The sequence below is a fragment of the Aphelocoma coerulescens genome, chromosome 1 (assembly GCF_041296385.1).
Source record: "Aphelocoma coerulescens isolate FSJ_1873_10779 chromosome 1, UR_Acoe_1.0, whole genome shotgun sequence".
Lineage (NCBI taxonomy): Eukaryota > Metazoa > Chordata > Aves > Passeriformes > Corvidae > Aphelocoma > Aphelocoma coerulescens.
The window spans coordinates 2,627,769-2,650,831 of NC_091013.1; the positions used below are offsets into that span (position 1 = coordinate 2,627,769).

Here is a 23,063-nt window from a genome sequence, read left to right on the forward strand (position 1 = left end):
AGAGCATTTTGTGGGATGGCTGTGGGAAACCCTATAGAATTGATACATTAAGGGAGAATTCTTCTCTGGGCTCAGCACCAATAAATTCTTGAAGGAAATCATGGGAATGCACATAATTAATCCTTTTATCCCTGTTAATTGGGGATGCAAACACCAGAAATCTCAATTCTGATGAAATACCTCACAGGACAAAGCTGAATTCAGGAGAAGGTGCAGGTTCTACCTGCCCTAAGACCCTCTATTTCCTATCAAATACCTGTTTTTGTTTTTTAATTCAATACTGGTGTTGGAAGGAGCATTTTAATTAATGTAATCAGCTTCATCTGTCGTGCAAGTTACCATTTAACTAATATAATTTATTCTGGTCTGTAACTACATGGGACAGCATTAACCCAGTGGTTTTAGGAAGTTAAAATAAATCTGCATTATTTACAGTCTGCCTGGTGGAAATTCCTGCAGATTTCAGGAAGTATCAGTAGTGAAAATATAATAACTTGATAACATAATAACAACATAACACAATAAAATCATGAACTCTGCAGCCTTCCAGTGTGAGCTGAGCTGAGCTGGATGCAGGGTGTTGCAGAAGGAAACAACTCCCAGCTTTTCCAAAAACATTTGGATGCAAAATGGGAGTGTGGAAGTGAGGAAAAGCAGAAGTCTGGGTTGTCCTTTGGGGTTTTGAAGAATTAAAATGATGCTTGAACTAAAGGTGAAGCTTTCTGGAGAGAAAGTTGGAATGAAAACTGGATTTTTAAGAGATTAGAAGCTCCATGAAAATCTAGTTTAGGAGTTTAGTAAAAATGCACCTCGTTTGCTGCTTGAAAAGTGAAATTGTAGTAAAACAATTCAGGAGGAAGCAGAGAATTTCCACTTGGCTGTCAGAGAAGTATTTTAGCAAATATTTATTTTCCAAAGCAAGTATTTTTCTTGCTTTGGAAAGCAAAAAAAAACCCAAAGAAAACATTGTTTTCTTTTGAACTTACTCCCTTTCCCTGCACATTCCAGGTGGATTTCAGTCCCTTGCCAGATGTTAAATCCCTTGGGCTGGAGGGTGGTGCAGCCTTGCTGGACAGTGATAAACCCATTTTATTACCGCTGCTGAGAGCTTTGAACACTCCAGAATTCCCGGTAAACTGTGAGAAATAACCTGGTTATTTTTACAGAACTTCACATTTATCCATTCAGCTCCTCCCTTCCCCCAGAATGAGGCTGATCCTCGAGTTGCTGGCTGCAGGGCCAAGTGTTTCCCTGCTAATTGTGAGAACAGGGTGGAAAACCAACCCAGCAATACAGGATGTATTTGGGGGGGGGCAGTGTAAAAATAGTTTTGGGGGCAGTGTAAAAATAATTTTAGGTGCAGTGTAAAAATATTTGCCAAAATATTATTATTTATTTTAAAAAAGAAAAGAAAAAAAAAAAGGAAAATGCAGTTTTCTTCTGGGCTGACTTTCCCTTTCCCTGCACATTCCAGGTGGATTTCAGCAGTCTGCCAGAGGATGTGGTATCCCTGGCTCGGGATGGCTGCAGAGCCCTGCTGGAGCAGCAGTGCCACAGAGCTGAACGAGCCTTTTCCCAGCTCCTGAGCCTCCTCTACACCTCCAAACTGACGGTAAACTGGGAGCCCTTCCCTGCTTGGGGCCAGTGATGGAGGTTTCTGCCTTCCCACACCCTGTACCCCTCATCCCTCTCCCCAAAATAATCATTATTGTGTTGGATTGTTGGCAGGTATTTTTGGGAATGTTCCACACGCGCCTGCGTTTCCGAAATATTGCAGAATAATGTTCTTAGAAGAGTCATACCAAATGTTTGGTTCAGATATTGGGGTTTTTTTTTAAATAAAAAGCTCCATTGTTGGTTGGGCTTAAAGGTGTTTCCCAGCCTCAGTGATTCTGTGATTGTCAGATTCATAACAATGAAGGGTAAAAAGGATTTTGATGGCAAATTCTTTGAAATTTGGTGTCTGTGTATCTGTACCCAATCAGTCCCCAACCCCAGGGTCATCCTGGATTTTTTAAAATTAATTTACAGTATTTGTACCATGTTTTTGCTGTGCTTTTGCTATAATTTGACTCTTTTTGTTTTGCAGTATGCGAATATTCTTAATATTAATTATGTTATACTTATCTATGGACATGCCACTGCCCTCCTGGGATTGGGACATCCTGAGGTAGGACATGAAGTTATTTTAATTTATTTTACATTTATTTATTTAAGTACTGCTTTCATTCCAAGCCCTAGCTCGGGCAGTTTCCCATCCATTTTTGTGTCTTCCTAACTGAGAGAAAATGAGGGGGGAAGGAACCTTGTGCCACATTTTAGAATTTAATATCTAGGACTAAATCCTTGATGATTTTGATGAATTAGGTTATCAGATAAAATTTCTTTTCAAGCTTTCAAGTGAGATTCTAAGTATTAAGAAATTACAGCTTCTATAAAATTTTATAGAAATAGGAATAGTTTTTATTTCTGCTTTGTAACGTGGCTCTGAGCTGGTGTTTTGAACCCAAATATTCTGCTCCTAAAACAAGAGACAGGAATTGCTTTGGGTTCTGGAAAATGCAAAAATCAGCACTGGGGGTTGGGGGTTTTTTGGGTGTTTCTTCCTGCAGTGTTTGGTGATTTTCAGTGTTTTACAAGGAATTGAAACATAGCTGAGCTCAGTCATTGAATTCCTTTATTTTACAGCAAGTCTGTGTGTACAGAATAAATTGGTTTTTTTAGAAAAAGAGAGGGAAGCTTTGCCTGTGATCACAGGGCTGTGTAATTCCATTTACTGTTCCTGAGACTGATCAACAAATAGCACACACTGACCCACTCTAAAGCAGGAAAACACCCAGGGAAAGTGGAAATACTCTGGCAAAACTCCATGTATTTGTGTCTCACCTTTCTTTTAAGGCACTGGCAAACGCTGAAGTTCAGTTTAAGAAAATATTGGAGGACTATCCAGAGGAAAGTTGTTTTTGTTTGGCACACTACGGGCTTGGAAGGGTTTACCTCAAGCAAAACAGGTTGGTCTAATGGAAAATTTCAGGGTTTGAGGGGAAAAAAAATCTTTTTATTTGAGGAATTGTGTGTGGTGGGGCTTTAATTGTTCTGTGTTAATCACTAAATTCATCCATCAGATGGATTTGGTCCCGCTGGAAGTTTGTTCCTGCTCAGGATCTGATGGAAACTGGTGAATTGAGCTGATTTGAGGGAGTATTTGGGATTCAGGGATAGGCCTGCCCAGCACAGCCCTGCAGTGGGGGAGAGCTTGGGGGAGAAGAACAAAACCCCTTTGTTCTGGGGGGAAAATGAATCCTGAAGAAAGAGGAATTTATCTCATCCCTGGGGAGCTGGAGTGTGACCTTGGATCGAGATAAGGTGGCTCCAGGGAGTCACAAATTCCCTGGAGCAGATAAGGAGGGATGTTTTCCTGAGCTGGCCACATCCCAGAGAGATGGGGGGAGCCTGAATGCAGGGACAGGCCAAGAAACAAACTGAGAACAAAAGGCTGGAGCTGCTCCCAGTGATATTCCTGCTGGAGTTTCTTCCCCATGGGAAGCGTGGAGAGGCTGCGAATCCTGGCTGCCGTGGGGGCAGGAGCGGTGGGAAGCTTGTGGAGGGATTTTAGGATGGCACTGGTGCTCTGTGGGATCAAAATCCCCCCTAAAGGCTCGTGGTGGGCTGAGTTGGGCTGGCTGGGAGTTCCTCACCCAGCTGTGCTCCTGCTCCTCAGCGGGAGAGGGGAGAAATTCCATGGAAAAGCTGTGGGGTCGAGGTAGAGACAGAGAGACACTTCCTAATCCCTCATAGGAAACAGACCCACCAGGAGGAAAACCAGCTTCTTGTCCATTAAAATAGAATTGGAGAGTGGGAAACAAAGTAAAACAACTGAAACCACCTTTTTCCTCCCCTCCTTTATCCCAGGCTGGAATTCACTCCCTCATTCCTGACTCTTTCCCTCTGAGCTCTGCCCACAGGGATGGGGAATGGGGGAGCTTTTTTCCTTGCTCCTCACAGCTGTGCAGGAGGTTTTGTCCTTTTATCCCTGCTTTCTCTGAGGTGCCAGAGCCTTTCCCAGCTGTGCCCTGGGCTGGGTTTGTTGGATCCATCTGGAACTGGGCCTCTCCCATTCCTCAGGGAATGGTCCCCACCTGCCTGCCCACCCTTGCCATGCCAAAATAATGCCAAATAAATAATATTCCATACCTTCTCCCCTCCTCCTGTGGAATGTCTAAAAGCACCTGCTCAGGGGGTGTTGGGTGCTCAGAGGGAATTCCTCCTTCCTGGCTGAAGTCTGTGTCCCAGGAGCTGCCTGCATCCCATTCCCATGGTTGTGGCTCATTTCCTTGGCAGTTTTGACCCCAAAAAAGTCCCTGCACAGGTGACAGCACCTCTGGCCAGCCAGGCTAACCCAGGCAGAGCCATTCCCATGCCTGTACTCCCTGAACTCAGGGGAAAACCCAAATCCAGGCAGCAGAGTCTGTGTCCCCTCCCTGGCTGAGCAGCTGAAGGTCACTCGTGTCCCCCGTGTCCTCACCCCAAATTCCCACAGCCATGGATCCCTTGGGAGCACAGGCTCATCCCTGCCTGAATGCTGGGCCCCTTCCTGCCTCACACCTGGAATGTTTTATCTCAGAGATGAACAGAGCACTGAAGGAGCCAGGTGTTCCCTCATCCCACATCCTCTCACTTGCCACTGTTTGCTCCTGGGAGGATAAGATGACTCCTGGAAGTTGTGAGGGAGATCCTTCCAGGAGATCTGAGTGTGCTTTACCTGTTCCAAACTCCAGATTTGCCTACGCCCTCAACCAGTTCCTGAGGTCAAAGCTAATGATTGATTTCAAGATTATCCCTGGAGTTTTAACCTGGCCAGGAACGACTCAGGTCATCGAGGAGACACGAATGGAGAATTTACAGGTATGTTACTAAAAAAGGAACCAAATAGAAAATTGTCCTCCTCCTCCTTGCCAAGATCCAAGGAAGGTGTGGCTGAATGAAGGATGGGAAGCACCCCGTGGACAGGAGCTCTGTGTCAGGCTCTGAGACCCCAAGGTGACCTGGTTGAGGATTCAGTGAGCAATTCCAGCTCTCCTTCTTCCACAATGGGAATTGTGCAGTTCCCACAGGCCAGTGGTTTGGGAGAACAAGCATTGTGTGAGCTCACCAGGCGTAGACATTGATCATTTATCATTTATCAGAGGTGTCCAAGAAGGGCCTGGGTGTGGCACTCAGTGGCAAGGTGGGGATGGCTCACAGTGGGATCTCTGAGCTCTTTTCCAGCCTCAGGGATTTTGGGATAACGTTTGGTTCTCTTCCTTGCACGCTCCCAAACTTTCAGGTGTCAATTCAAAGCAGAGTTCTGGAGAGAGCGGTTCGAAATCTGAACTGGCAAAAATGTGAAGTTGAAAATTGCAGCAGCTGCTGCTTTTAAAACCAAATAGGAGGCTTTGGCCATGTAGCTCCTGGATTGGGATTTCCATGGTAAAATTCCCTATTTGGCTGGAAAAATCTGGCACCAGGAGCTGCTCTGCACAGAGGCATTTTTGGCACAGCACAACTCTGAAGGTTTTTCAGTGGATAAGCTTGGCCAAAGTCCCCAGACCTGCTGAGTTTGTGGTACAAACAGCACTTCTGGGCCTTTTCCTACCAGAATCCCACCTCAGGATTTCTCACAGACCTCCCCCAGCAGCCTGGATACAGCAATCTGTGGTCTGGGAACTCTGGATAATGCAGATACCTGCCAGGGTTTGTCAGGGCTCTGTTCTTGGTGATGTTTTATTGATCTGAGCTCAATTCCAGCCCTGTACTGACTCCACATGAAGCCACTCTGAAGTTTTTCCCTCAGAAATTATCCTGGGAGACCTCCCTGGCTCCCCAGGGCTGAGTCTGAGCTTGATCCTTAGCCCAGATCTCTGGTGAGACTCTGGGAATGTTGGGAATCTTCAGAAATGAGCCATAACCTCCTATTTTTGTCCCATGATCTGAGTAATCTATTTTACCATGTGGACAATGGAAAAATTCCCACCCTTTGGAATTGCTCAGGATGTGGGGCACTGGTTCAGGATAAACCTGCATTTTTCTTTTTGTGTGGAGCTGAGTGCTCACAGCTTCCAGCACTTCAAACAAACCCTGGAATATTTTGGCCATAAAAGGCCAATCTTCCATGGCTGTCACTAGGAAAGAGTTGGTTTTTTTGGGATCAGTCACTGCTTTTCCAAGACAGTTGTGTTTCACTGCAGTCCCCAGGAGTTTGTGAGTAGAAGTGGAATCTTTCCCTGATTTCTGTGCAGTTTGTCTCATGTAATTCTGTGTTTTCCAGATGGCTTTAAGGAATTATATTGAGGAATGTAAATTCCCTCCAGAGCCAGATGCTGTTTGTCGATATCAGCAGTGCCATGGCTACTCCAAAATCCAAATATTTTTTACAGACCCAGACTTTAAGGTAAATTTTCAGTTGGAAAAGGTTTGAGAAGTAAAACTTGATGTGTTTTTTGCCCCTTTTTATACGATCTAAGCTGAGCTCTGCTTTCTCTTGTGGTTTGATTTTGGTTTTGGTTCCATTTCTGCCATTTCTCATTTTTAGGGTTTTATACGTGTTATTTGCTGTCAGCAGTGCAGAGTGGAGTTCCACATCAGCTGCTGGAAAAAGCTGAAAACAACAAGCTACAGTGATAAAAATGATAAGGTAAGGCCTCTCCCAGACCAGAATTTTTTAAATTTTTGTCAAGATTCCAATATTGAGATATGTGAAGGGATTTCACAAAATTCAGCAGCCAGGATAAAATGAAGGGAAATCATCAGGCACCATGGGAACTCCTAAAAGTATTCTGGAATCTGCCTCTTGGGGGTGGTGCCGCGGCCGGAGGTGGGGAACAAATAATGACACCAATATGATGTGAATATGTTCTGCTTTATTGCTGTACCACTACATCTTTTATAGTATTGCTGCCAAACTGGCTGAGCTACAAGCAATTCCTTATTGGTTCATTACAATATGTGGTGCAATACAATTGGTTCGTTATTAATAAGCACATATATGACAGCTGGCTGCTATCTGTCAGCTCTGCAAGGTTTGTGGTTTGTCCCTCTACCAAAAAGCCTGTACAACATCCTGCTCTGAAGCCCTAGAGACCTCTTAGCTTCCTTTTGTCTGCTTCTTCTATCTGCAAAAGTACGTGGTGGCCTTGATCCTGATCTTTGCAAGCTGCTTCTCGTCATTTTCCATATCTCTATAACCTCTTGTATGCTCGCAGCACATCAAGCGCCCCAACAGGGTGGAAGTTGGAGGAGGGAGCTTTGGGAATAAAAGATGCCACAGATTTTCCATGATTTTTGATTTTCAGCCCTTCCCAAGTCAGCTCTCAGCCAGCATCCAGGAAGAGTTTAGGATTGTGCTTCCTTTAATTACTTTGATCACCTCAAATTAAGAAATGAATTTGTGTGAGGACATAAATTGTGTATGGATTTCAATCCCTTTGTTGTGTGTGTCCTTTTCTCTTGCAGGATTTTCTTAAGGAAATGTGTTTTACTCCTGATTGTAAAGGCCTTATTTCCAAAATAGTTATTTTCAGTTCTTCTGGGCTGGTAAAATGTGAAGTAAGTATGGTCATATTTTATATGAAAATAATTAGAATATTAAGGGGATAAAGGGAAAATGGGAATGTAACTGAAAAAAAAAATTGTGCTGCCTTAATTACAGAATGTGGTGATTATTTAGGAATATTAATTTCCTGTTCTAGTGGAGCAGGAATTGCCTTGTGGTGTTGAGATTCTCATGGGTGGGGACTGGAGTTCAATAATCCTTCAGGAATAATGCCCCAGAGCCCCAGGAAGATGGAGAATTAATAAAGAATTCTCCCCAGATCATGAATTCTCCCCAGAGCAGAATGGACCTGAGAGAAGCAGAAATGGGTGTTGGGTTTGTTGTGTCACAACCCAAATGTAATTCCTCTCTCATCCCTTGTTTTCGGTAGTTTGAACAAAAAATCCCAAAACCCAAGGAACCACCAAGGGCCTGCATTAAACAGAAATGTTCAAGGTAAGATCTGCACTGTTTGACTCCCATTTCAGAGCAAAGCAGGAGGGATTTTCATGCCTTTTTACAAAGATTTTGGAAAGTTATGCTTGCCCTTGGCCTGAGAAACCAAACAAATCTGGTAAAATCCGTTGTGATCCCATTATAAAAGCATTTGAATTGTTCCACAGAATTTATTTGGTTTGACTGTTTAGAAAATGTAAATAAAAATCTATTTAGTGCTGCTGCTGCAGTTATTGATACCCAGACCTTTCACATAACTGAGTTTGCAATTTTTTGGTCAAGTAACCTTTAAATAATGAGGAATTGGGCTGAGAGGACAAACAAAACAGATTTTTAAAAATGAAGGGAATAAAATGTTAATATTTGCCTCAAAATGCTGACTTACAGACTAAGAATAAGAGTATTGAAGCCAATCCTAATTCAGACACCTTTAATGGGAGTAAAAATTGTTACGTCTTGAGGCCATGGATATTTTTATGAACTTTTGTGGTCTCTGCTTCTAAATGAAGACCACTTTCATTCTATTTGTACTTTTCAGTGTGATCTTTTCATCTCAGTTAATGTCTGGCTCGCTGCTGAATTGGTTTTTTCAGTCTTAGGAAGATAAAACTGAAGCAAGAAAAAAAACTGCGTCGAAAACGAGCGCGAGAAGAGGCCCGGAATTCTGCCAGAAAGAAAACTGAGGAAAACCAGGAGGGAAGTGAACAATCCCAGGACAGTCAGCACAGGGGTGTGTGCAAATGTGGATTATTCTCATTTTTGCATGGAAAAAGTCGTCAGGAATGGGAGGTTTGGAGGTTTTTTTACCCCATACACGTCACACTCGGAGTTCTCTGGATCCCTGTTCAATGGCAGACCCTGATAATTTGGGAGATTTTGACTTCCCTGTGGATTTGTAAAATCACCTTCATTTATTCCCTGTTTGTTTTGTTTTCAATCTTGGCTCTCTCCTTTTCTCTGGCTCATCTTCAGTTGTGATCCTTGGAGCCACTGCAGGTCACTGTGGCATTGGGACTGCTCATCCTAAAATCTGGGCAAGGTGTTTATTTCTTTAAACAAAAAATTTGGGATCAAATTCATAGTACTCAGGCTCTATGGTAAAAATCCCTATAATTATTTAAATCCTGTAATTTTCAGCCTTGTGCTAAAGCAAATCATTCAAAACACCACTGAATCCAAATTACCTGTTTTGGAAAGTTGGTTTTCATGGTGGCAGGGACATGAACTCTTGCTCGTTTTGTGGGGTTTTTTTTTTAATTCCCTGTTTTTAATTTCCCAGGTTATGGCCAGTATTTGTGTACTGGGGACCAGGTGCTGCAGCACATCCGTCGCAATTCTGAGCAGCTCAAAGCTGCTGTTCCTGATGCTGCCAAGTTCCTGAAGGAGTTACTGCTGTGGGGTGTGCTCAGTCAGGAGGATGTCACCTCCTATTCCAGAAGTAGCAGCACTTCCCAGGAGCTGCTGGAGCAGCTCATCAACTCCTTAATCCAGGAAAAATCCCGGGTGCAGACCAGGGGGTTTCTCCATGTGCTGAGCCAGCTGGGAGAGGTGGATCCCAAAGTGCACAAGTGGCTGAAGCACCTGGATAACCTGGGTGGGTTCCTGGGCAGCAGCAGCAGCACAGGAGAGGAGGAATTCCCTCTTTTCCACTTTCCCTTATTTTAAACAGCAAAATGAAACTTCTCCTCCTTTTCCTTTCCCTCGTTCTAGAGAGGGAGATCCAGCCTGGGTGGCACAGGGGGGCTCTGCAGGGCTTGGGCCATGCAGGGAGGAGAAAATGGAACAGATTTAATTTAAAATTCCAGAACGGGCTTCAGTGCTGAGATTTGGAAATTAATCTGGTTTTGGAGAGTAAATAATGGTGGGGTTTTGCCATTAAACTTGGAAATAATTTCATGTTGGTGCTCTGCAGTTTCCTGTTGGGTTTGTACTTGCAGGAAGGTGGAATTTCGGGTTTGGGGTTCTTCATTCTGCTCTATCACATCCATATCCTTCCAAGAATTCATAATAACATACAAATATTATTATACAAATGATAATTGGTGAGAGTAGAATTTATACCAACCCCATTTCTCATTTTTGTTGTTTGCATTTTCGAGGCACAAAAGCTTTGACATCATCTGTCTATTTAATTTCTTGACCAAACTCTTCCCCTTTTGAAGAGGACTATTGCATTTTAAGCACTAAAAATTTAAAGCTGGAACGAAACATTGGGATTTTTCCATCTCTTTCAGGTCTGACAGCTACAAAGAACTTCCTCCTTCAATATGGCCAAGTTCTGCAAGAGCTTGACCTTTCTATTTTAATCCCACTGTGGAACCAGAAATATGGCAGTAAATTTGATTATGTGGCAGCTGATGGTGAAAAGCAAGAGATTTGGGATTATTTCCTCAAACCCCCCCTAGAGAAAACCCGATGTTTTATATGGCTTTTAGAAGAAAACAGAGCACATTTCCCAGGCCTCCATCAAGCTTTAGATGAATTCTTTGATAAAATGGGTGAGTAGGCAAAGGGATCAAACATTGCCAGTAAAAAATTCACATTTATTGCTCAGTTTTGAACAGAAAAAGTTCTGCAGCTGCAGTTTTGGAGCTGCTGTGGTGGTGGTGGAGAAAGGATTATCACAATAATTGCTGGGATTTCACAGTTAAATTGTAAATGAGATGAAATATTGTTATTTCCATCAATCACCATGACTCTTCTCCTTCCAACAGCTGACCCGACCATTATATTAAAGAAGCAAGGAAATGAAAATTTATCAGTAAGTGAACTGCATTTGTGTTTGGTCTCAGCTCAGAAAGAAGTTTTTTGGTATTTTAGAAAAGGAAATCTTTTGCAGCTTCATCCTTCAGACTTAATAGAGATTTAATCTCTTGTTTTAACTCCCTTTTCTTAAATTAGTTGATATTTGCATTAGTTAATAATAATTATTAAAGTGTGCCTCATTCTGAATCACTTTGTGATTGGTGTCATCATTAAAATCCATCGCAGCTGGCAGAAATATTTTCTGTATTTCAGTTAATTCTGTGTTTGAGGCACTCAACATTTAAAGTTCTTGTCTGCAGTTAAATTTACCTTTACAAATCCAGGATTTACTTTTGAGTCAGAATATAAGCTTTAGAGGTAATTAATTTACATACTAATAAAATGCAGCTTTTAAAATGTAAACGTTAATAAAATGCAAATTTAAAAATGCACACATTAATAAAATGCAGAAGTTTTAATGCACACATTAATAAAATGCAGATTATTTAATGTACACGTTAATAAAATGCAGAATTTCAAATGTAAACATTAATATTTTTAATGTACCCATTAGTAAAATGCAGAATTTTAAATGTGCACAGTAATAAAATGCAGAATTCTTAATGTACATATTAATAAAAATCAGAATTTTTAAATGTACACGTTAATAAAAATCAGAATTTTTAATATACACGTTAATAAAAATCAGAATTTTTAATATACACGTTAATAAAATGCAGATTTTTTAAATGCACACGTTAATAAAATGCAGAATTTTAAATGCACACGTTAATAAAAATCAGATTTTTTAATGTACACGTTAATAAAATTCAGAATTTTAAATGTACACGTTGATAAAATAAAGATTTTTAATGTACACGTTAGTAAAATGCAGAATTTCAAATGTGCACAGTAATGAAATGCAGATTTCTAATGTGCACATTAATAAAATGCAGATTTTTAAAATGTACACGTTAATGAAATGCAGATTTTTAATGTACACATTGATAAAATAAAGATTTTTAATGTACACGTTAGTAAAATGCAGAATTTCAAATGTGCACATTAGTAAAATGCAGATTTTTAAAATGTACACGTTAATAAAATGCAGAATTCTTAATGTACATATTAATCAAAATCAGAATTTTTAGTGTACATGTTAATAAAATGCAGATTTTTAATGTAAACGTTAATAAAATGCAGAATTTTAAACGTGCACATTAATAAAAATAGATTTTTTAATGTAAACGTTAATAAAATGTAGATTTTTAAAATGCACACGTTAATGAAATGCAGATTTTTAATGTACACATTGATAAAATAAAGATTTTTAATGTACACATTAGTAAAATGCAGAATTTCAAATGTGCACAGTAATAAAATGCAGAATTTTTAAATGTGCACATTAATAAAATGCAGATTTTTAAATGTGCACGTTAATAAAATGCAAATTTTAAAATGTACACGTTAATAAAATGCAGAATTCTTAATGTACATATTAATAAAAATCAGAATTTTTAGTGTACATGTTAATAAAATGCAGATTTTTAATGTAAACATTAATAAAATGTAGATTTTTAAAATGCACACGTTAATGAAATGCAGATTTTTAATGTACATATTGATAAAATAAACATTTTTAATGTACACATTAGTAAAATGCAGAATTCTTAATGTACATATTAAGAAAAATCAGAATTTTTAATGTACACGTTAATAAAATGCAGATTTTAAAATGCACTCATTAATAAAATGCAGATTATTTAATGTACACGTTAATAAAATGCAGATTTTTAATGTGCACATTAATAAAATGCAGAATTTTAAATGTACACACTAATAAAATGCAGACTTTTTAATGTACACATTAGTAAAATGCAGAATTCTTAATGTACATATTAAGAAAAATCAGAATTTTTAATGTACACGTTAATAAAATACAGATTTTAATGCACACATTAATAAAATGCAGGGTTTTTTTTGCTTTTTCATTTCATGAATTGGGACAACCCAAGGATGAAATGAAAACCTTGATGATAAAACCACTTTTATTTCAGTGTTACAGCCTCAAACCTCCTGTGAGTAATGACTGTTCTGTTAAAGAATTAATTCCAATTAATTCATCTTTGTGGAGCTTGGAAAACTGAAGCAACTTTTGCTGTGACTTCGTTTCATTTTTTTGTTTCAGAATAATGAAATCAAAGTTAAAAACAAAAACAGGAAGAAGAATTTGAAAGATTCAAAGGTCAGTAGCTTTTGAAGCTGCTAAAACAGATGTTACCAAGCAGAGAGCACTTTGTAATACTAAAAACCCACCCAAAAATCCTAAAAATTGCTTTTTTTTTTTAGAATTTCTGGCATTCAGGTGGACAGGGCCTGTTTTCCTCAATACCATGAGGAGACTCCTTAGTGAAGTAGCTTTTCCTGAAGTAAAATTAAGCTGTGAAGACTCCAAGTGTGTAATTTTGTTAAAATGCATCAGGATAAAAGCTATTTTTAAACTTATTTGGACTCAGTTTGGCTCTGACTGGAGTCACCTTGCACTGGCCTAATCCTGAATTATTGTTGTGATCTCAGTTTGCCACGTGGGAAGATGGGAGTTCAGTGCCAAAGTTCCCTGTAATGCTCAGAAATGTTATTAATGATTCATTATTTTATAGATTTTATTGGAATATTATTCTGCCTGAGTCTTATGCTGCCTTTTGGAGGATTTTGCTTTATTCAAAGCCTCAGGTCCAGCCTCGTGCCCCCAGCTTTTAATCATTTTTCTAGAATTTCAAGAGGAAACTTTAGATTTTTCTCCTCTTCTCGTCAGCCAGGATTTCTTTTTTCTGAATTCAGTGCATTTATTTCTGTATTTCTGAATTATTAGATAATAAAAATTAAGACAATTGAAATGTCTGTAGTGGTGTAGACAATAATCAATGTCACATCAAAGCATGTGGAATTAGGGATAACTCCTGCTTGAGATAAAGTTGTTACAGCTTCAGATGTAAAAGAAAGTTTGATTAAATGTTGATGAAATTGGTAAAAAAAGAGGGATTTGGGGCTGAATATCCCAGTTTCTTTTTCCTAAATAAGTTCTGAAGAAGAAATGAGTAATTTTAAATGAAAAACTTTCTTGCTGTGGCTTAGCACGGATAGTTTTACCTGGGAATTTTGCAGTTCATGGTGGCCATGATGAATTTATAGGACAAAATTCAGTGTAAATAACTTACTCCTGGTCTTTGCAGTGGATTATTTTCCACAGGCTTTTTGGTGAGGTAAAAGCTAAAAGAAATCTGTTTTCAATTAGTCTATTTTAGTATTATCCAGTGGAGTTAGTACAGCACCACGAGAAGAAGAGAAGATATTTATAGAAGAAAATAATTTGTGAGTATTTTATTCTGCTTTTCTTGCCCAAACTCCAGAGTTCTGGAGAAGAATCCCTTACAAACACCAAGGCTGGGTTAACTTTATTTTTTTCTGCTGATTTTTAAGGTACAGAGATTTTACCAATGAACCATTTGTAATCCCAGAATATCTCCAGGAGCAACTGGACCAATTTGAAGCTCTCTATAATGTTTCAAATAGTAACAATTATCAAATTAATAATAATCCAGATCCAATCAGTGAGAATTTATATGAGTGAGTATAAATTCCTGGGCTCAGCAGCTTCAGGGGGTTACATTTTACTTCATTATTATAATAATTTTTTGGATTAATTGGAATCCTGGGGGTCTGGTGGGGCCAGGAAGGAGTTGGATTGATGTTTGTGAAATAGAATTTCAGGATTACATTGAAAAACTTCGATTAATAATAACAATTCTCTTTTTTTCCCCAAGTTATTTCTCTCAAATCTTGGAAGAACACGGCCCTCTGGAAATTAATAATAAGTTACTGGTTGGAGAATATGAAAATTTCCCTGAGGAAACTCGGAAGGTGGTGGAAGATGAAGGGGGCCTGGAACCCTTCCTGCTGAAATCCCTTCGTTTCATTATGGTGGATAATCTGATTGGATTAAGGAAGCACTCAGTCCTTTTGGAAGGAAATCCAAGCAGAAATGAGACTGGAAATAAAGAGGAAAATTATATAGGTGGGGAATTCCCAGGGAATTCCTCCCAGAGCAAGCTGCAGTTGAATCCCTATGCTGAGGAATTCAAGCCGCTGTCGTACCCTTTGGAACCCCCTTTATCAGCACCTGCTAATTTAACAGATTATGAGACTCCACAGCATTTGCCCTGTTCTTTCCCTGCTTCCTGCACACCTGGGAGTCCTCTGGAGAACGAGGGTGTTTATTCCATGGAAAATGAGTCGCTGTTTCCAGGTGTTTTACTAAAGGGCTTTGAGTCCCAAGGGCCTGCTGTGTTCTTGCCTCAGAGCTCCTGGGGTTATCAATATGGGATATTGCCTGTGCCTTCTGCCCTGGCTCAACCTCAATATATTTATGCTGATCCTGCAGCTCGTCAGGATAGTCAGGAATCAGCAATTTCACATAGGAAATACATCCCTGGAGGGTTTGTGCCAGCTGAAATCCAGGAGTACAAAGGCCTTTCGGGCCACTTGGAGAACTCTGATAAGGAGGATTCTGCTTTTCCAAATGGTTCTGGTGAAGCTGAACAGGATAAACAGGTTAAGAAAGAAATGGGAAGGAGGAATAAACCTGGGCTGACAAGCAATCCTCACACAAGGATGGTGGCTGTTCAGGTAAGGAATGGGAAGAGAACAATGCTGGAGAGATTTTAGGGCCACCAGGATGAGCAGAGGGATGGAGCAGCTCTGCTGGGAGGAAAGGCTGCCAGAGCTGGGATTGTTCAGCCTGGAGAGGAGAAGCTTTGGGGTGAGCTCAGGGTGGCCTTGCAGGGCCTGAAGGAGCTGCAGGAAAGCTGGAGAGAGACAATTGCCAAGGGCTGGAGGGCCAGGAGCCAGGGAATGGCTTCCCAGTGCCAGAGGGCAGGGCTGGATGGGAGATTGGGCAGGAATTGTTCCCCGGGAGGGTGGGCAGGCCCTGGCACAGGGTGCCCAGAGCAGCTGGGGCTGCCCCTGGATCCCTGGCAGTGCCCAAGGCCAGGCTGGACATTGGGGCTGGGAGCAGCCTGGCACAGTGGGAGGTGTCCCTGCCCATGGCAGGGGTGGGGCTGGATGGGCTTTGAGGTCCCTCCCCACCCAAACCATTCCATGATTCCTGAGAACTTTCTGTTTAAGTTGCTGCCACTTTCTGTGAGGATTCATTTTTCATTTGTGATTCTTCAGAGCTGGTCACTGAATTTTGTTCAGCCTGAAGTTTTTGCAGCTCTTTTCCCTGGGTGTCTCAGAGCTGCTGCACAGCAGTTTCAGCTTCACTTTAGAGAGGAAGCCAAGTCCTTCTGCTGTGACGTTATTTTTCCTTTTGTGATTAGTTCAGGGATTTGTTTTCACTTCCACAACATCCAAGGATTTGGATTTGTGGAGAAGAGGAGGCTCAGGGGGGACCTTCTCACTCTCTACAACTCCCTGACAGGAGAGTGAGACAATTCCTGCAAATCTTGAATTTTCAGACATTTAGAGCATGGCTTTGTTTAAAGACTGACAGAACTGCTTGGAATTGCTTGTGGTGAATGAAATCAGGGAAAGATTAAAAAAAAACCCTTGCAGAAACAGCTCCACAATGTTTCCCTACATCATTTATAGACCTGGATTAGAGCTGGATTTGTAAAACCATAGGGGAGGTGCAAAAGCTCCAAGCCAGGGCAGCTCATCTGTGAGCTGAGAGAAGCTTTTTAATCAACTCTCAATATTTTTTTTGTGTTCTAGGTAAACCAGGAAGTTGCTGATAGGGAAACCAATACTTTGCCTTTCCATCCATATGAAAATCAACAAGTAAGTTCCCTGCATCTTGGTTTGCATTTCTCCTGAAGGAGATTAAAGGAATGCCCAGAAACTGAATAGTGAAGAAATAAGAATTCTCTGAAAACAACAGGTTTTAACAGATATTTTGTGGTTTGGGTTGTTTGGCTGTTTGTGTTCTGTGATGTTCTTGGAAACATCACCCAGCCCCACAAGGAGATGATTTTTGAGCTTTGTTCTGATGGCTTTGTTCTGTGGCTCTTCAGATGTTGAATGTTTCAGGGAAATGCTATTTCCTCTCTCAAAACCTGGATTTCAGTATTCCCTTTGGGCACAGAGACAGCTCAGAGTGGTGTCAGTGGCAGGTTTATATGTCTGTACCAGGAGATAAAAAGTGAGAAAATGTGGCCTTTGAACTGGTAACAGGTGTAAATCAAACTGGTTTTTGTAACTGATTAATTTTCAGGGAGATCTTCTGCGCATGGAGAAGGAGCACCAGGTGTTAAAGGAACAACTTAAAGAAGCAGAGGAGAAATTTGAGCAGTTACAAAGCAGAAGCGTGGAGGAAATTGGGGCTTTGGAAGAGCTCCTGAAAAAAAGTATTGAAGAGACTGAGGTAAAGCTTTTCCCCCATGGATCAGAGGTTGTGGAATCCCCTGGATCCCTGGAAGTGTCCAAGGGCAGCTTGGACGGGGCCTGGAGCAGCCTGGGACAGTGGAAGGTGTCCTTCCCACCCAAAGCATTCCAGCATTCCCTGACTGCTCATAAATATCCTCAGTCTGCTCCAACTTTTCTTTGAATAAACCACTCTTTTCAGAAATAAAAGTTCTCTTCTTTCCTGCCTCCAGGTCTCCCAGAACGAGCTGGATTGGTTCCACCAAGACTCAGAAACACAAATGAAGAAATGGCAGCAGGAGAAGAAGGAAAATCGGGAGAACTTAAAAGCACTGAGGAGCACAGCTAAAAAACACTCAGACACCAGTGAGAGGTATGATTGGAAATAGATTTGCATCCCCTCCTTCTGACAGTCTAAAGACTTCAGAAATCTTTAAAGGAAATTTAATCCTTGGCTGTGAAACCAGCCAGACATTTTCTCCCAGTATTAGGCTGAAATATGGGCATGGCCACTTCCTTATTTTGTATTTCTTGGCAAACTACAGGTAAACATCTAAATTAGCTTTTAGATAACTGATGAAACCCACTTAGCAATAATTCTTCTAACCAGATTTGACAATTCCTGCTGTATTTTCATGTCCTCTCAGTTTACAGAGCCCAGACTTTGAATGCCTTTGTTTTATCTTAAGTAGTTTGGGCCAAATCTCTCTTGAAAAATCATCAGCCAGTTTTTATATTAATGACTGATTTGTTAGGAATAAATTTAAATGTATTTAGAGTAGAATCCCTGAATAGTTTGGGTAGGAAGGGACTTTAAAGACCATCTGATTCCAGCCCCTTCCACTATCCTTGGCTTCTCCAGCCTGGCCTGGGGCACTTCCAGGGCTGGAAATTCCATAATTCCTGTGATATCAAACAGCATCTAAAAGCTACAGATTGTCCTGGTGGTTATAGAGGAACATGTACCAGATTTGCCAATAAACCTTTGTCACAACAAGCTTAATAAATGTTTGATTCCTGTAGGTATTTGAAGACCATTGATGACAAGGAAAAGCAATATAATGTGTGTTTAAATACATTTCTGGAGACCAGGTAAAACTCATGTCCCTTTCAGCAATATTTACATTGTTCTGCTTCACTCTGGGTAAAGGCTATGGGGAATATAAAGCACTTTTAACACATATTTCTTACTCTGAGTTAGTTTGCTTTTACTTACCATGAGTAAATATTAATATTTAGAAGAATAAAAATCATATTCTCATACATTTCCCTTGATTACATGACACTGAGTAGCTGTAAAAAAATCTCTAAAATGGCATAAATTTTAAATACTGCTCTGCTGTGACTGTTACTCAAATACTTCCCTTCTGTTTCTTTCACAGTAATAAATTTGCTAGTGAGAAAGGAAAATTGGAAGAGCTGATAAAAAAGAGTCAAGATAACAGCCAGGAGTGTGAGAAAAGAGCTGTTAAAGCAGAGGTACAAACAAAAAAAATCCTTAAAACCTTTTTTTTTTTAAGAGCTGGGGTCGTTTGTGCTGATTGGAGGTGGAAAAATGATACCAAAAATGTTGGAAGTGCCAGGGATGGAAATTCCACTTGAAATTCCTCCCTGTAGGGACTGCGTGTGCACTTCAAACCACCAAACTCTTGTTCAAATTCCTATTAAAATCCAGTTCAAGGTTTTATCCCCTTTTTTTTTTTGTCATTTTTTGTTTGGTTCCAGGTCTCAGTGCTCCAGACCTGGAAGGAAACTGAAATCTGGAAGCTCAAAGGCACCATTGCCAAGGCAGAAGGAAATCTCAGGATGCTGAAGGCACTGAGCAGGTACTGGGAGTTCCCACCAGGAATTCCACTACTCCTGGTCGTTAATTAATATTTTCTAATCCTTATATTGTATTATTATATAAAATAATTTTTATTTTGTTACATAATTGTGTAAAATATACAATATGTATAAAAAGTATTAATTATAATATTAATATAAATGTGCACAGGATTGGGGGTATATAGTATTTCCCCAATCAAAATTCAGCTGGAAATTGAGTTTCATCCTTATCCTTGTGTCTTTCTGAGCTGGGAAAATCAGATTATTGTGGTAATAATAATTCCAGTTATCCCTGGAAAAGAGCTGCAGTGTAACTGATTTTAACCTGAAACCCCTTGAAAACTAACTGGGATTAATTGCTGAGGGAGGAACTATTGGGACAACACTACTGGTCTCAAAAATTATGGGAATGTTGGAGTTTAACTGCAAATCCTCAATATTTCAGCAGCTCAGCTTCAGCAGCTCCTCTGTTGAAGTCCCAGATTGATTCCTGGGAAATATTTATTGCAAATGTCAAGAAACAGCTGGAAAAAGTCAAGGTAAAACTTCATTTCTCTCCACAAGCTTTTAAGTTGAACTTTGGAAATGAAAACATTTAATGACGTTGCATTCCTTTTTTAAAACACCAACAGCTTGTCCTCCAAATGCTGAGGGGAATTTTTTTAATTACAAAAGAAAGAGACAGTTTGGAGTCCAGGTTGTTAATTTCTAGTGGATATATTTCACTTTTTAAAGGCAGAAATCTGTCCTTTATACACTTGTTTCAACATTGCATCCCACATGAACAAATCTGGTGTTTTGGGTTCGTGACCTTTAGAAATCCAAGGAACCTCTTAAAAAAAACCCCAACAGGGAACTCTCTGAGAAATTCCGAAGTAAAATGTGATTTTTAAGGAAGAGGGAGCTCTGTGGATGCTGATGTGGAGGAAGATGATGGTTGCTTGGTTGGTTTTCCTTCTGCAGGCTGAGTATGATGAAAAAATTGAGCTGGTGAAAAACGGTGCCCGGAACTGCCTCAGTAAAGTGGAAATCGTGGATGTTCCTTATCCTCAGGGAGTTCTTGTGAGTATCCCACCTTCCACAGCAGTTCCAGTGCTTGGAATGTCCCTCAGCGTGGCTGGCAGTGGTGGGAGGTGTCCAGGGAGAACTGGAATGTGCAGCCTTGGACACACAAAATCCCAGCTCCAGAGGAAAAGGGGATGGAGATGAGCCTGGGGATGGCCAGGGAGCAGCACATTCCCAACTCCTGTGAGAGGCTCAAGCTGTTCAAAGTTGATTCCTCACTGAGTTTTGTACTCAGTGGGGTTCCTGTAGCACCAAAATCTTGGGATTCCAGAATGGGTTGGGTTGGGAGGGACCTTAAAGCCCATCCAGCCCCATGGCAGGGACACCTCCCACTGTGCCAGGCTGCTCCAAGCCCCAATGTCCAGCCTGGCCTTGGGCACTGCCAGGGATCCAGGGGCAGCCCCAGCTGCTCTGGGCACCCTGTGCCAGGGCCTGCCCACCCTCCCAGGGAAACATTCCTGCCCAATATCCCATCTAACCCTGTCTTCCTCCATCTCAAGGCCATTCCCTGTGTCCTGTCCCTCCATCCTTTGTCCCGAGTCCCTCTCCAGCTCTCCAGGAGCTTCTTTAGGCACTGGAAGGGGCTCTCTGGAGCATTCTCTTCTCCAGGTTGAACAGCCCCAGAATCCATCAGGACAAGCCCCACTATGCAGAATCCCAGGATCCCTGAGGTTGGAAAATCCCTCCCAGCCCATGGAGGCCCAGCTGTGCCCGATGCCCACCTTGTCCCCAGCCCAGAGCACTGAGTGCCACCTCCAGCCCTTCCTGGGACACCTCCAGGGATGGGCACTCCAAACCTCCCTGGGCAGCCCCTGCCAAGGCCTGAGCACCTTTTCCATGGGGAAACTTCCCTGAAGGAATTCCTACAGCACCGTGTGTCACTGATTACAAACACCAACCTCAGCTCCCAGCCCAGTGTGTCAGGAATGAGGTGGAGCAGAGCCATTTATGGGAATGCATCTGGAATGAGAGCAGCCCCAGGAAATCCTGTTCACAGAGGTTTTCTCATGGGCCAACAGCTCCACCAATGCCTTGCTCAAATCTCAGCAGTTTCTTCTGAACCCTCTGATTGGTCCTTTTTAGATGTATTTTTTTAATATATATTATTTTTTCTCTGCAGAAAATCTTGGGGTTTATTGGTTTGTTTGTTTTTTTGGTTGTTTTTTTTTGTTATTGTTCTGGGTATAATTTAGATTCAGGGCTCTGTTCTAATATTTGAGATTGTTATTGCACTTTTTCTGGGCTTCTGCACGTTCCTCTCCTGCATAATTCCCCACTTATTTTTAGGTCTGTCCTTTCTATTTATTGACACAGAATATGGAGACAACTTAATCACCACCAATTTATTGGGGAAAAGCAACTTCTGAGCCCCTTGTTCTGCATTTGGAATTTATTTTTCCTGCAGTAACCCACAGTGACCTTTGAGAAGAGAAATAATCACGGGGTCAGACACCTGCCCTGATCTTAGGGAGTTCTTAATATAAATTGCTGTGACCTTCCAGGTCCTGGGTACAGCCAAACCTGTCACAATTCAGACTGCAAATATTCCAGAGTTCAACTTGATTTGTTTCAGTCACTGTTTTTCCTGTGAAATGTGTTTGTTTCCTAGACAATACCAGGCAGACCTCCCATGTGTGATCCTGCCATTGTCACCTATTGCTCGGCATCCGCTCATCCCAGTCCCCTTCCTGCATTTTCGAGTTCTGATGGAAAAGCTCCAGCCCAACCTTCACTCCAAGCACAGACTGGAGCTAAGCCAGCACCTGCCACCTCTGAGGGTTCTTCTGCAGCTGGGAAAACGCATCCCAAAGCTCCAGAGGGATCACATTCCAATAAACTCTCACCATCCTGCCCATCAGGGATTTCTGGGAGTAACACCCAGCATGTCCAGGCCAGCCAGGCCCACCAAGATCCCTCAGCTCTGCAGCCGAGGCCTTCTGGAATTCCAAACGACAAAAAGCTTCCAAAAGCCATTGAAAATATTATTGCCCAACTCCAGAGTATATTCCCAAACTACAGCAGGTATGGATTGAAGGAGTGCTGTGAAACACGGTCTGAACAGCCAGGGATGAAGTGCAAGAGGAATTGATTTTATTCTGCTGACAGGGGGTGGAGGGACAGGAGCCAGGGAATGGCTTTTAACTGCCAGAGAGCAGGGTTAGATGGGAGATTGGGCAGGAATTGTTCCCTGGGAGGGTGGGCAGGCCCTGGCACAGGGTGCCCAGAGCAGCTGGGGCTGCCCCTGGATCCCTGGCAGTGCCCAAGGCCAGGCTGGACATTGGGGCTTGGAGCAGCCTGGGACAGTGGGAGGTGTCCCTGCCCATGTGGCACTGGATGAGCTTTAAGGTCTCTCCCAACCCAAACAATTCCATGATTCTGGTGATTGTTTATGTTTAGGGGTTTGATCCTGGTTACTGAGAGTTATTGGGAGCAGGAACCTGCATCAGTTCATGGGAAAAGTTGGTGTCTTTTGATCCTGCTGGGATCACAGAGCCTGCAGTGCCCCCCAGATGCCATCTCTGACCCTGCCTTTCCTGTCCCTCCAGCTCAGACCTCACTGGCTTCATCAGGGACACGCAGAGGAGAAATGGGAACACCCTGGCAGGCCTGAGCCCGGAGGAAATCCTCAGACGGGTCACGGAGCTCATCCTGGACCAGCGGCTCAAGGTACTGGGGCTGGAGCTGCTCCCCTTCCCCCCATGGGAAGCAGAGCAGCAGAGCCCCCAGGAACACAATTCCTTTGTATCCCTGTGCAGGCACCACCTCCAGCAGGCAGAGCCGTGCATTCCCTGGACTCTGCTCCCCCGGCGGCAGCGCGGAGCCGGGAAGGGCCTGCGGAAGGAATCGCTCCCGGCTCCCCCCGGGCAGCCCCTGCCCCTAAAAACAGCTCCACTAAAAACCCCCCTCAGCCAAACCTGCAGCCCTGGGGAAATGCTGGAGCAATACCTAAAGCCAAATGGAAAAAGCAGGACAACGCTGT

The 23,063-nt window shown here is 41.9% G+C and overlaps 1 protein-coding gene across 6 annotated transcripts in view; it reads left to right on the forward strand.

Moving 5' to 3' along the window:
* TTC3 (tetratricopeptide repeat domain 3) overlaps nt 1-23,063 on the forward strand; it is a 43,211-nt gene that overhangs the window by 18,172 nt on the left and 1,976 nt on the right. For 5 of the 6 annotated variants that reach the window (XM_069010515.1, XM_069010777.1, XM_069010688.1 and 2 more), the window contains 28 exons: nt 1,009-1,131; nt 1,475-1,612; nt 2,090-2,170; nt 2,899-3,011; nt 4,779-4,905; nt 6,308-6,430; nt 6,572-6,673; nt 7,492-7,584; nt 7,962-8,026; nt 8,620-8,756; nt 9,306-9,620; nt 10,261-10,524; nt 10,741-10,787; nt 12,960-13,016; nt 14,067-14,143; nt 14,252-14,398; nt 14,596-15,457; nt 16,544-16,609; nt 17,043-17,192; nt 17,425-17,564; nt 18,215-18,283; nt 18,574-18,670; nt 18,917-19,017; nt 19,464-19,557; nt 19,982-20,080; nt 21,693-22,105; nt 22,630-22,750; nt 22,840-23,061. In XM_069010515.1, coding sequence (XP_068866616.1) covers nt 1,009-1,131; nt 1,475-1,612; nt 2,090-2,170; nt 2,899-3,011; nt 4,779-4,905; nt 6,308-6,430; nt 6,572-6,673; nt 7,492-7,584; nt 7,962-8,026; nt 8,620-8,756; nt 9,306-9,620; nt 10,261-10,524; nt 10,741-10,787; nt 12,960-13,016; nt 14,067-14,143; nt 14,252-14,398; nt 14,596-15,457; nt 16,544-16,609; nt 17,043-17,192; nt 17,425-17,564; nt 18,215-18,283; nt 18,574-18,670; nt 18,917-19,017; nt 19,464-19,557; nt 19,982-20,080; nt 21,693-22,105; nt 22,630-22,750; nt 22,840-23,061 — 4,443 coding nt within the window. The remainder of the gene's footprint in view (nt 1-1,008; nt 1,132-1,474; nt 1,613-2,089; nt 2,171-2,898; nt 3,012-4,778; nt 4,906-6,307; nt 6,431-6,571; nt 6,674-7,491; nt 7,585-7,961; nt 8,027-8,619; nt 8,757-9,305; nt 9,621-10,260; nt 10,525-10,740; nt 10,788-12,959; nt 13,017-14,066; nt 14,144-14,251; nt 14,399-14,595; nt 15,458-16,543; nt 16,610-17,042; nt 17,193-17,424; nt 17,565-18,214; nt 18,284-18,573; nt 18,671-18,916; nt 19,018-19,463; nt 19,558-19,981; nt 20,081-21,692; nt 22,106-22,629; nt 22,751-22,839; nt 23,062-23,063) is intronic. The other variant, XM_069010603.1, reaches the window with a different exon arrangement.